The sequence below is a fragment of the Phycodurus eques genome, chromosome 11 (assembly GCF_024500275.1).
Source record: "Phycodurus eques isolate BA_2022a chromosome 11, UOR_Pequ_1.1, whole genome shotgun sequence".
NCBI lineage: Eukaryota > Metazoa > Chordata > Actinopteri > Syngnathiformes > Syngnathidae > Phycodurus > Phycodurus eques.
Window position 1 is genome coordinate 28,301,794 of NC_084535.1, and position 12,271 is coordinate 28,314,064.

The 12,271-nt window shown below is 43.4% G+C and overlaps 1 protein-coding gene across 1 annotated transcript in view; it reads left to right on the plus strand.

The window, feature by feature from the left end:
- Positions 1 to 12,271, plus strand: part of piezo1 (piezo type mechanosensitive ion channel component 1 (Er blood group)) — a 190,040-nt gene that overhangs the window by 26,557 nt on the left and 151,212 nt on the right. The window contains 2 exon segments of the mRNA XM_061691070.1: positions 3,448 to 3,543; positions 9,750 to 9,915. Coding sequence (XP_061547054.1) covers positions 3,448 to 3,543; positions 9,750 to 9,915 — 262 coding nt within the window.

A 12,271-nucleotide genomic window follows, 5' to 3' on the forward strand; every position in this document is an offset into this window, starting at 1 on the left:
TGACAACATGAAAAGAAAGAATCCCTTACTAGTTAACAAGCAATGAATACTCTGTAGCGCTTTGCTGGCTATTCAGTTGAATTGACTGGGAGCTCACTTTATTACACACACCCTACACTGACGGTTTGATAATGACATAGTGCCATAAATCAACCCTAAATGTGAAATAAGCATAAATGTTCTGTAACACAAACATTCAACAAGCTACTAGTAACAGAATAAGATAACCTTTATTCGTCCCACAATGGGGAAATTTGCATCGTTTCAGCAGCAAAAATAGCATGCAAGAGAAGAAGACATTTAGCTGCAAATGCGTCCGCCATCACAAGGTCGATGCAATAAATAGTTTAAAAAAGCAAATATTATGATTCAAGAGTAATGATTATGTTGTGAAACAGAACAGTATGCAGATTTTTTTGGGGTATCCTATTACATAATATACTGCAGTAACTGTCCCGTGGTAATGTTCTCGACATCAGTTTTAAAAATAGGGAAATTGTGGCAAATTGTTCCGGAAGTGAATTTCTACAGGTTGGCATCTCTGCAGTCAGAGCCATGAATGCAATGTTACTAATAATTGACATAGTTTGATCATTAATAATTGATAGTTTATAGTTTTATAAAGAATTCATTTTGAGATTGTCATTCATGTAAAGTGCTTTGTGTTGCCTTTTTTTTTTTTTTTTTTTAATAAAAGAAAAGGGCTTGTAAATGAAGTTTGATATGGATTGATTATTAATTTCTTTCTCTGTTTTGGCTTTCGTTTTTTCGGCCTCGTGCTTTTTCAGTTTTGGTCAAGAATTTTCATTTGGGTGAATCACAAATTTTCAGTAATAAGGACGTTCTCTATCAGGGGTGGTCGACCAGTCATCGAGCCAGAACATTTACTGTGTTACTGTGCCACATTGGGTTTGCTAGGGTGGCTCTATATGATAACGTAGAACGGATTGGATAACGACACACTACAAGGGCTCTCTACCTTACACTGGGAAGTGAAGGGAAACCCATAGATTTCTGATCATATTTAAGTGAATAATGATAGCTATAGCGTATATTGGTTGAATACAAAAGTAATTAATTTAGGAGAAAAGAATAAGCCGGAAGCGACGCGTGCGTTACTTCCGGTTTAGCGTAATTTTAAGTTTAATCGTTAAAATCAAACTATTTTATATCATAAGGGGCACCACGTCACTTTTTATGTGGATACAATTTCGGGAAAGTGACGAGAAACCTTTTTATCAGTCTCGTAATCTGAAATTTGTAGTTCTAGATGACAGAGGCTTACTTAAACTCAGAACACACACAAAATACAACCAAGAGTGGAATTTTATAGTATTTTTAATGACATCTACAAGGGATCTAAAGGGAAACACACAAAAGGGTTTCACTAAAGAAAAAGAATAACACTAATAAAAAGAAGGAAAATAGGTGTACGAAAAGGGAAATAGAACATTGAGTGTTGGACAAAAGTGGAAAACGCGAGCCTTTAACGCGTCCATTCCGGACGAGAGAGAGAGACAGAGAAAGTTGAGATTTTGTCTGAAGTTAGTAATTTCCCTGAAATTATTAGGCACTAATATTGTACAATCTGGCCAAAGCTTGCTGTGTCTACTCAGGGGCATAGGTTCAAGCTGGTGGGTAGTGGTCTCTCTCTTGGGCGCGTCTCAAGAATCAAGGAGACAGATTTGGTTGAAGACGAAAAAGATGTAGAAAAATAAAAAAAGAAACAAAAGAGGCAGAAGATGAAAAATTGTTGGTCGTCACTCTTCCTTGGGAGAATATGACTCTCTCCCCGCCTGCTTTCCGGCATCCGCTCGCAAGTTCGGAGAACTCCCGCTTGGCTGGAAGCCGAACAGCAATTGTTCGGGAGGCTTAGTAGCGGGGGTCCACGGAGGCTCGGGAGCCGGATCGCCATCCTCAAGGCCCGCGGTTACCGAGCCGTGTGCCCGAACAAAGAAAGGGCAGGGGGGAGGGGTGGCCGAAACCAGCCCGTGGCTGGTGAGCTGCCAGCCAGACAAGAGGAGAGGAAAAAAAACACAAGCGAGCAAAAACACAGGGTTAAGCACCCCACCATTGTTGTTGCTTTGTTCCTTGTTCCGGAAAGGAAAGTAGAAACGGCTACAGGAAATGGCCATAAAATGCAGAGGAAAGTCCGTCCTGTGGTGTCCTAGCCAATACCAGCTGTAGCGACACCCCCGACTTGGAGGAGAACTGCACCACGTTTTCAAAACAGCGTGCGTGGGTTGCCCTCGAGTATCAAGGCAAACTGCGTGCGGGATAACCGCAGAGACGTCAGCGCGATCGCCGCCCGCGCGAGTATAAAGAAGCCTTTAAATGCCTCTGCGGACCTCACTGATCTATCCCCCCTCAAGTGACCGAGAAGTTTCATTATATTGCACCACCCAGTGCAACAAGTAAGGGGTGTGAAAACATACGTGATAAAAGGAGCAAGGGCCACACGAGGCCAAAAAGTGGGGGAAATAGGGGGTGCCCCCACTGCCCGCCTAGTTCCACCGCCTCAGAGTAATTGATGCTGTCCCCAAGATTTTTTTAATTACCTATATTACCGTAATTTCTTGTGTATAATGCACAATCCCCCACTACCCGAAAATTGTCAAAAGTCAATAGTGCGCATTATATATAGGTATAGGGGCAAATGGAAAAAACGTTCACATTTTATAATGTATGCCGCCATCTAGTGGTTAGGAAAAATATGTTCACCTTCATTCCAAAATGCCACCGCCACCTAGAGGTTATGAGAAAGGTGTCACCTACACTTTCATTCCAATATGACAACGGTACGTATGACTGCATATATGTACAGTTGTGCACATACGTTTACATACCGTGGCAGAATTTGTGAAATATGTTTTTTTTATGCGGCACGGTGGCTTGATAATCAAACATATGAGCACAACTGTGTATTTTCCAATTTATTAAATAAAAGTAGGGCTGTGAATTTCAAAATAAGAGCAAGTAAATAGAAAAAAAAGTATTATTAACTTCAGAATTATTCTTTAAAAAAACCCAACAAAATTCAAATAATATTTCATGTTTTGATCATGTGGGTAGATACAAAATCATGGATTGTAAAAATGCATTACACATCGGGAGGAGGGTTTTCCAGAATTTTGAGGTCAACTTTGGGGGTTCGTATTATGCATGGGTGCGCATTATGCACGAGAAATTACGGTAAAAGTTTCAATCATAAATATACCACAGACTATGATTCCAAAATATCTTCAATATCATTTCAACCTCATTTTACAAGATTATTCTTAAGAATTAGTGGCTTACACAAGTTGATCTTGAAAAAAAAAAAAAAAAAAAAAAAAAAGCACCAGAAGTGAATAGGTGCACGCAAATACAAAGCCTTTATCCATGTGTGGGATTGAATGCAATGTACAGTATGTTGTTGGGTAACTTAACTGTTTTGTGTTTTTCCAGCTTGTCTTCTTCGCTACAACATACTGTCCCTGGTTTACTTTGTTTACCTTTTGTTGCTGCCATGGTTTCTGTGTCCCAACAAACACACCATAAGAGGTAAGACCCCCTGTGTGACTGAGCAAATCTGCATATCCATGTATCAAACAAGTGTATTTTAACAAACACATTTTTCTCTTTACAGTTGCATGAAAAAGAACTGAAAGGTTTTTTTTAGTCTATGAACATTTTATTCAAAAAAAAACACTGTAGTTCTAGGGGAGGGAATGTCACGCCACCTCTTAATTTAATTGGAATGTGTGATTCCTTTTAATTAGCCATCAAAATAATAAGGATGCCTGCACATTGTGCCGCGTATGGTTGCCCACACGTCGTACAATCACAACAAGGGAACTCTGAACAGTCAGAATATTAAATTTATTTGCGCTTTTTTTCAAAAGTGCCTGTAATGAACGAAGCATGTTAGTTTTTTTTTTTTTAGAAAGCTAGCTTGTTGAAGTCTGGCTCGCCAACATATTTATTTGCCCACTGCCAAAAAAAAAAAACAAAAATAAAAATGAAGAACACCCAACATAAATATGTTGGAAACAAATAGTGATGGGAATTCCGGCTCATTTTAGAGCATATATGTCAAACTAAGGCCCAGGGGCCAAATTTGGCCCACGATTTAATTATACTTGGCCCGCAAGACCATATCAAATGTATATTAGAATTAACCTGCCAGTATATAGCACATGCGCCACTAATATTACAAATCCCAGAATGCTTTGCTAATGTGTTGGCCCATCAATCAAGACCGGCGAGCGCCCCTTCCCTTTCTGTTGCAGTCGTTAGCAACTATGCCACCAGTCTCCTCGAGCAAAATTTACAAATTTGCAAATTTACACTTCCCCTTCCCAAAAATGGCCAAACAAAAGATGGAAAACGGTTAACTTCCAAGACCAAGGTGGGAGGCAGATCGTCTGTTCACGAAAGTAAAAGACAGACCTGTTTGTCGTGTGCGGAGGAACGTGGCTGGAACAAAGAATAGAACATTATTGAATTTGAATGCCCTTTATCAACTCCGAGGCAGGGACTGTTAATAGTTTGAAGTTTGGATTTTAATTGAAGGACATTCTTATTTTTTGGGGGGTTGTTTTGTTCTTGGCCTTTACAAAAGATTTACATCAAAAAGAAAGGTAGTTGGAGACAGAAGAATTCATGTTATCTATTTAAGTACAAAACAACAAACAAATACCACTGATGTCTTTTATTGCAAACTTGATTTCTCGTATTTATAATATTAAAGTTTGTTTCTTCCAGATTCAGTGTTGAAGCAAAATTTAAGTTTGTTGTCATATGATAGACTTTAAACGCTACATTTCTGCAGAGAAGGGAAACATGCACATCGCAGTGATTTTTCATGAACTATTGATTTTGGCCCGCGACGTTGTCCCAGTTTTTTTATTTTGGCCCACCGTGAATTTGAGTTTTAGAGAACCGAGTCTTTTGAATTGGCTAACTAATTGGCTCCCGAACAGCTCTTCATATGTTTTTGTTACTTAAATGAATTTTCAGTCATTCATCTTCTGTACCGCTTATCCTTACGAGGGTCGCGGGCGTGCTGGAGCCGATGCCAGCTAACTCTGGTCAAGAAGCGGAGTACACCCTGAACTGGTTCCCAGCCAATCGCAGGGCACATACTGTATCAACAAACACCCATTCACACTCACATTCGCACCCATGGGCAATTTAGAGTCTTCAGTTAACCTACCATGCATGTTTTTGGAATGTGGGAGGAAACAGAGAGAGAGAGAGAGAGAGAGAGAGAGAGAGAGACGACGCCACACATATTGCCCGATCACGTGTGGGCTCTCTCTTAAGTGAACGATGAAAGCGTCTCCCTCTCATTATTCGCTTCAAGGATCTGGATCTTAGAGCGGTTTCCTTTGCGACCGACACATCACAAGAAAGAAATCGAGCTTTTTTATTTATCTATTTGTGTTGTAGTCTACTGTATATAACTTTATTTCAGGAGTGTAAATAAATACTCATCTTTTCATTTTAGGCTACCTGTTTTTAACGTTTGTTTGTTTTGTCCGTTGTTTATCCCCAAAGAAAGCATGCCAATCATCTGGAGAGATCCAAAAATCTCACTACACTGTGTGTATTTTATAATTGGATTGATTCCTTTTTACTTTTTTATTTAAGTACATTTGTGTGTACTTTCGCACTTTTACTAAAGTAAGGGAGTGGTTTCAGTACTTCTACTTTTACCAGAGTTGTTTTTTTGCATAAGTATCAGTACTTTTACTCAAGTACTGAATACCAGTACTTCTGACATCTGTGGCAGTTGGTGGACTGAACTGTATTTATTGTGCTAGCAGGAGGAGCTGCACATACCTCTGACTGTGCGCCAAGCCCCGAGCGAGTGATTTTCGTGACATAAGTTAAAATATGTGACAGGTACTCAGGCAGTCTGTTATGTTGGTGCAGCAGTGGTTCCCAAATCCAGTATTGTAATCAGTGATGCCAGTAACGCATTCCAATGTTACGCGTTACTCTAAAATGGACACCACTTTGAGTAACAAGCAAAGACAAGATATTTAATGTTCAAACTGACAAACTTTATTGTTTTTAGCAAATAATCATTAACTTCGAATTTTATGGCTGAAACACGTTCTAAAGAAGCTGGGACAGGTGGCAAAAAAGACAGAGAAAGTTGGGGAATGCTCATCAAACACCTGTTTGGAACATCCCACAGGTGAACAGGCTCATTGGGAACAGGTGGGTGCCATGATTGGGTAGAAAAGGAGCTTCCCTGAATTGCTCAGTCATTCACCAGCAAAGATGTGGCGAGGTTCACCTCTTTGCGAACAAGTGCGTGAGAAAATAGTCCAACAGTTTAAGGACAATGTTCCTCAACGTACAATTGCAAGGAATTGAGGGATTTCATCATCTACGGTCAATAATATCATCAAAAGGTTCAGAGAATCTGGAGAAATCACTGCATGTAAGCGGCAAGGCCGAAAATCAACATTGAATGCCCGTGACCTTCGATCCCTCAGGCGGCACTGCATCAAAAACCGACATCAATGTGTAAAGGATATCACCACATGGGCTCAGGAACACTTCAGAAAACCAATGTCAGTAAATACAGTTCGGCGCTACATCCCTAAGTGCAACTTGAAATTCTACTATGCAAAGCAAAAGCCATTTATCAACAACAGCCAGAAACGCCGCTGGCTTCTCTGGGCTCGAGCTCATCTAAGATGGACTGATGAAAAGTGTTCTGTGGTCCGACGAGTCCACATTTCAAATTGTTTTTGGAAATTGTGGACGTCGTGTCCTCCGGGCCAAAGAGGAAAAGAACCATCCGGACTGTTATGGACGCAAAGTTCAAAAGCCAGCATCTGTGATGCTATGGGGCTGTGTTAGTGGCAATGGCATGGGTAACTTACACATCTGTGAAGGCACCATTAATGCTGAAAGGTACATACAGGTTTTGGAGAACCATATGCTGCCATCCAAGCAACGTCTTTTTCATGGACGCCCCTGCTTATTTCAGCAAGACAATGCCAAACCACATTCTGCCCGCGTTACAACAGCGTGGCTTCGTCGTAAAAGAGTGCGGGTGCCTGCCTGCAGTCCAGACCTGTCTCCGATTGAAAATGTGTGTCGCATTATGAAGCGTAAAATATGACAACGGAGACCCCGGACTGTTGGACAGCTGAAGCTATGCATCAAGCAAGAATAGGAAAGAATTCCACGTACAAAGCTTCAACAATTAGTGTCCTCAGTTCCCAAACGTTTATTGAATGTTGTTAAAAGAAAAGGTGATGTAACACAGTGGTAAACATGACCCTGTACTAGCTTTTTTGGAACGTGTTGGAGCCGTAAAATTCAGCCCTATGGGGGGGGCACAAGCCAGTGCAAACTGTAGGCCGGTCCCAAGCCCGGATAAATGCAGAGGATTGCGTCAGGAAGGGCATCCGTCTTAAAACTTTGCCAAACAAATATGAGCATTCATTCAAAGAATTCCATACCGGATCGGTCGTGGCCCGGGTTAACAACGTCCGCCACCGGCGCTGTTAACCTGCAGGGCGCCAGTAGAAATTCAGCAACTGTGGGTCGAAGATGAGGGAGAGGTAGAAAGCGGGCTTTTAGGCAAAAAGAGAAGACACAAATCTTAGAATTCAATTTGGGGGCTTTGAATGTTGGGACTGTGACAGGAAAATCTCAGGAGTTGGTTGACATGATGATGAGGACAAAGGTTGATATATTGTGTGTCCAGGACAGCAGGTGGAAAGGCAATCAGGCTAGAAGGTTTGGGCCAGGGTTTGAACTATTTTACCATGGTGTAGATGGGAAGAGATATGGAGTAGGGGTTATTTTAAAAGAAGAGTTAGCTAATAATGTCTTGGAGATGAAAAGAGTATCAGATCGAGCAATGAGGCTGAAACTTGAAATTGAGGGTGTTATGCGTAATGTGATTAGTGGCTATGTCCCACAGGTAGGATGTGACCTAGAAGTGAATGAGAAATTCTGGAAGGAGCTAGACGAAGTAGTTCTGATCATCCCAGACAGAGAGAGACTCGTGATTGGTGTAGATTGTAATGGAGATGTTGGTGAAGGAAACAGGGGTGATGAAGAAGTGATGGGTGAGCACGGCATCCAGGAAAGGAACGTTGAGCGACAGATAGTGGTAGACTTTGCAAAACGGATGGAAATGGCTGTAGTGCTTTTTTTTTTTTACAGAAGAGGCAGGAACATAGGGTGACCTACAAGAGCGGAGGTAGAAGCATGCAGGTGGATTACATCTTGTGCAGACGATGTCATCTGAAGGAGGTTACCGACTGTAAGGTAGTGGTAGGGGAGAGTGTGGCTAGACAGCATAGGATGTTGGTGTGTAAGATGACTCTGGTGGTGGGGAGGAAGATTAGGAAGACAAAGGCAGAGCAGAGAACCAGGTGGTGGAAGCTGAGACAGGACGAGTGTTGTGCAGCTCTTCGGGAAGAGGTGAGACAGGCTCTCGGTGGACGGGAGGAGCTTCCAGAAGACTGGACCACTGCAGCCAAGGTGATCAGAGAGGCAGGCAGAAGAGTACTTGGTTTACCTTCTGGCAGGAAAGGAGAGAAGGAGACCTGGTGGTGGAACCTCAAAGTACAGGAAATCATACAAGGAAAAGGGTTAGCTAAGAAGAAGTGGGACACTGACAGGACTGAGGAGAGGCGAAAGGAATACATTGAGATGCGACACAGGGCAAAGGTAGAGGTGGCAAAGGTCAAACAAGAGGCATTTGATGACACGTATGCCAGGTTGGACACTAAAGAAGGAGAAAAGGATCTATACAGGTTGGTCAGACAGAGGGATAGAGATGGGAAGGATGTGCAGCAGGTTAGGGTGATTAAGGCTAGAGATGGAAATATGTTGACTGGTGCCAGCAGTGTGCTAGCTAGATGGAAAGAATACTTCGAGGAGTTGATCAATGAGGAAAATGAGAGAGAAGGAAGACAGTAGAGGCAAGTGGCAGTGATTAGTTAGGAGGAAATTAGAAAGGCATTAAAGAAGATGAAAATTGGAAAAATAAAAATAATAAAATTCTAATTATTATTTGCTAAAACAATAGTTTATCAGTTTGAACATGAAATATCTTGTCTTTGTAGTGTATTCAATTAAATATAGGTTGAACATGATTTGCAAATCATTGTATTCTGTTTTTATTTATGTTTAACACAACGTCCCAACTTCATTGGAATTGGGGTTGTAGTTTACAGAACACATTAAATAAGAGTAATAGGTTTTATAGTAATGTTTAAAAATACCACAATAAAAATAACTTAACGAGTACCAGTGAACTGTAAAGTGATGAACTAAACTCATTAACAATTAACAACAGTATAACTAATGATGACATTACAGGTGGTTAAAAGTACAGGTTGAAATAATCTGCAGATGAGGCTGTTTGAATCCTTAATTTGTTCTCTTTTGTTCCTTTTGTCTCATCAATTTCATTCTGTTTTTATGATTACTAACGGGATGAAGGCGAACCCGTGAAGCAACCAGGAAGTGTTTTTGAATGCCAGACTTTCCTACTTAACAAGGGTTGACCGAGGGTTCTAATATGCATTCGAAGGTGTCGCCTCAGTCGACCGCATTGGCTCGGCCCTTAATTGTGACACAGCTATAGTTACTCCCCCCCGTTTTCCAGTGCTTCGTTGAATGAATTGCAGTCAATTGGGGCCCTGAAAACTGCATTTCATTATCATGTGTTGTGGTGTGACAGTCCATTTGACACACTCTTTTGTTTTCTCTTTCTCTTTTAGGACATACAGGCCATTTCATCAGAGCAATATTCTGTTCCAGTCTACTTTTTATTCTTGCTCATGTCTGCTTCCAGACAATACTATACACGTATCCTCCTTTCAACATTGCTATTGGTGACAACTGTTCGCACGTGGAGATCATATCGAGACATATAGGACTGTCCAGGTATGTCAGCATTATCTATGGCAATGCTTTTGCAAATTGTTTGATTACGCTTAAAGGGTGTGAATGTCTGTTACTTCCACAGAACGCAAATGTATATTGTACATAAAATACAAATAACATAGCATAGCATGCTTTGTTACATGGCATGAAGAATGAGAAAAAAATGAATATGGGTCATTTTCCTACAACTTAATCAATAACAGCAAAGACACTGGGAAAAAAGAAATCAAATTAAAACAAATTTTATGCTGCCTTGTTTTTATCTGGGTAAATGTCTCCCATGCTGAAACAGCCACACTTAGTCCTATTTTCCCCAAATTATCCATCCGAGTTTCTCACCCTCTCTCTAAGGGAAAGCCCGGACACCCTGCGGAGGAAACTCATTTCGGCCGCTTGTATCCGGGATCTCGTTCTTTCGGTCACGACCCACAGCTCGTGACCATAGGCGAGGGTGGGAACGTAGATCGACCGGTAAATCGAGCGTTCCGCCTTTCGGCTTAGCTCCTTCTTTACCACAACGGATCGATACAAAATCCGCATCACTGCAGACGCTGCACCGATCCGCCTGTCGCTCTTGCGTTCCAATCTTCCCTCACTCGTGAACAAGAACCCAAGATATTTGAACTCCTCCACTTTGAGAAGGATCTCATCCCCGACCTGGAGAGGGCGCTCTACCCTTTTCCGACTGAGGAACATGGTCTCAGATTTAGAGGTGCTGAATCTCATCCCAGCCGCTTCACACTTGGCTGCGAACCGCTCCAGTGAGAGTTGGAGATTTCGGCTTGATGAAGCCAACAGAACCACATCATCTGCAAAAAGCAAAGATGCAATAATGAAGCCACCAAACTGGACACCCTCTACACCTCGGGTGCACCTAGAAATTCTGTCCATAAAAGTTATGAACAGAATCGGTGACAAAGGGCAGCCTTGGCGGAGTCCGACCCTCACTGGAAACGAGTCCGACATACTGCCGGCAATGCGGACCAAACTCTGACACCGGTCGTACAGGGACCAAACAGCCTGTATTATGGGGTTCGGTACCCCATACACCCGAAGCACTCCCCACAGGACTCCACGAGGGACACGGTCGAACGCCTTCTCCAAATCCACAAAACACATGTAGACCTCGAAGACACTGCCGAGGGTGAAGAACTGTTCCACGGCCAGGACGCAAACCACACTGCTTCTCCTGAATCTGAGATTTGACTTCCCGACGGACCCTCCTCTCCAGCACCCCTGAATAGACCTTACCAGGGAGGCAGAGGAGTGTGATCCCCCTTTAGTTAGAACACACCCCAATCCAGAGGCATTGTCCCCGATGTCCACCCGATGTTGCAGAGGCGTGTCAACCAGTACAGCCCTACAACATCCAGAGCCTTTCGGAAGTCCGGGCGAATCTCATCCACCCCTGGGGCCTTGCCACCGAGGAGCTTTTTAACCACCTCAGTGACCTCAACCCCAAAGATAGGAGAGCCCACCTCAGAGACCCCAGACTCTGCTTCCTCATGGGAAGGTGTGTCGGTGGAGTTGAGAAGATCTTCGAAGTATTCTCCCCACCGACTCACAACGTCCCGAGTCAAGGTCAGCAGCACCCCATCCCCACATTACACAATGATGATGGTGCACTGCTTCCCCCTCCTGAGACGCTGAATGGCAGACCAGAATTTCCTCGAAGCCACCCAGAAGTCATTCTCCATGGCCTTACCGAACTCCTTCCACACCCAGGTTTTTGCATCATGCTGCATTCCGCTTGGCCTGCCGGTACCCATGAGCTGCCTCAGGAGTCCCATAAGCCAATCACGCCCTTCCAAGTCTCACTGTCATTGCCCACGTGAGCATTGAAGTCCCCCAGCAGAACGATGGAGTCCCCAGCGGGAGCACTCTCCAGCACCCCTTCCAAGGACTCCAAAAAGGGTGGGTACTCTGAACTGCTGTTTGGTGCATATGCGCAAATAACAGTCAGGTCCCGTCCCCCCACCCGAAGGCGGAGGGAAGCTGCCCTCTCGTCCACCGGGGTGAATCCCAATGCACAGGCCGATAGCCGGGGGGCAATAAGTATACCCACACCTGCTCGGCGCCTCTCACCGTGGGCAACTCGAGAGTGGAGAAGAGTCCAATCCCTCTCGAGAGGACTGGTACCAGAGCCCAAGCCGTGTGTGTGTAGGCGAGCCCGACTATATCTAGTCTGAACTTCTCAACCTCACACACCACCTCGGGCTCCTTCCCTGCCAGAGAGGTGACATTCCACGTCCCAAGAGCCAGTTTCTGTAGCCGTGGATTGGATCGCCCCCGCCTTTGGCCACCGCCCAGCTCGCAATGCACCCGACCCCTATGGCCCCTCCCACAGGTGGTGAGC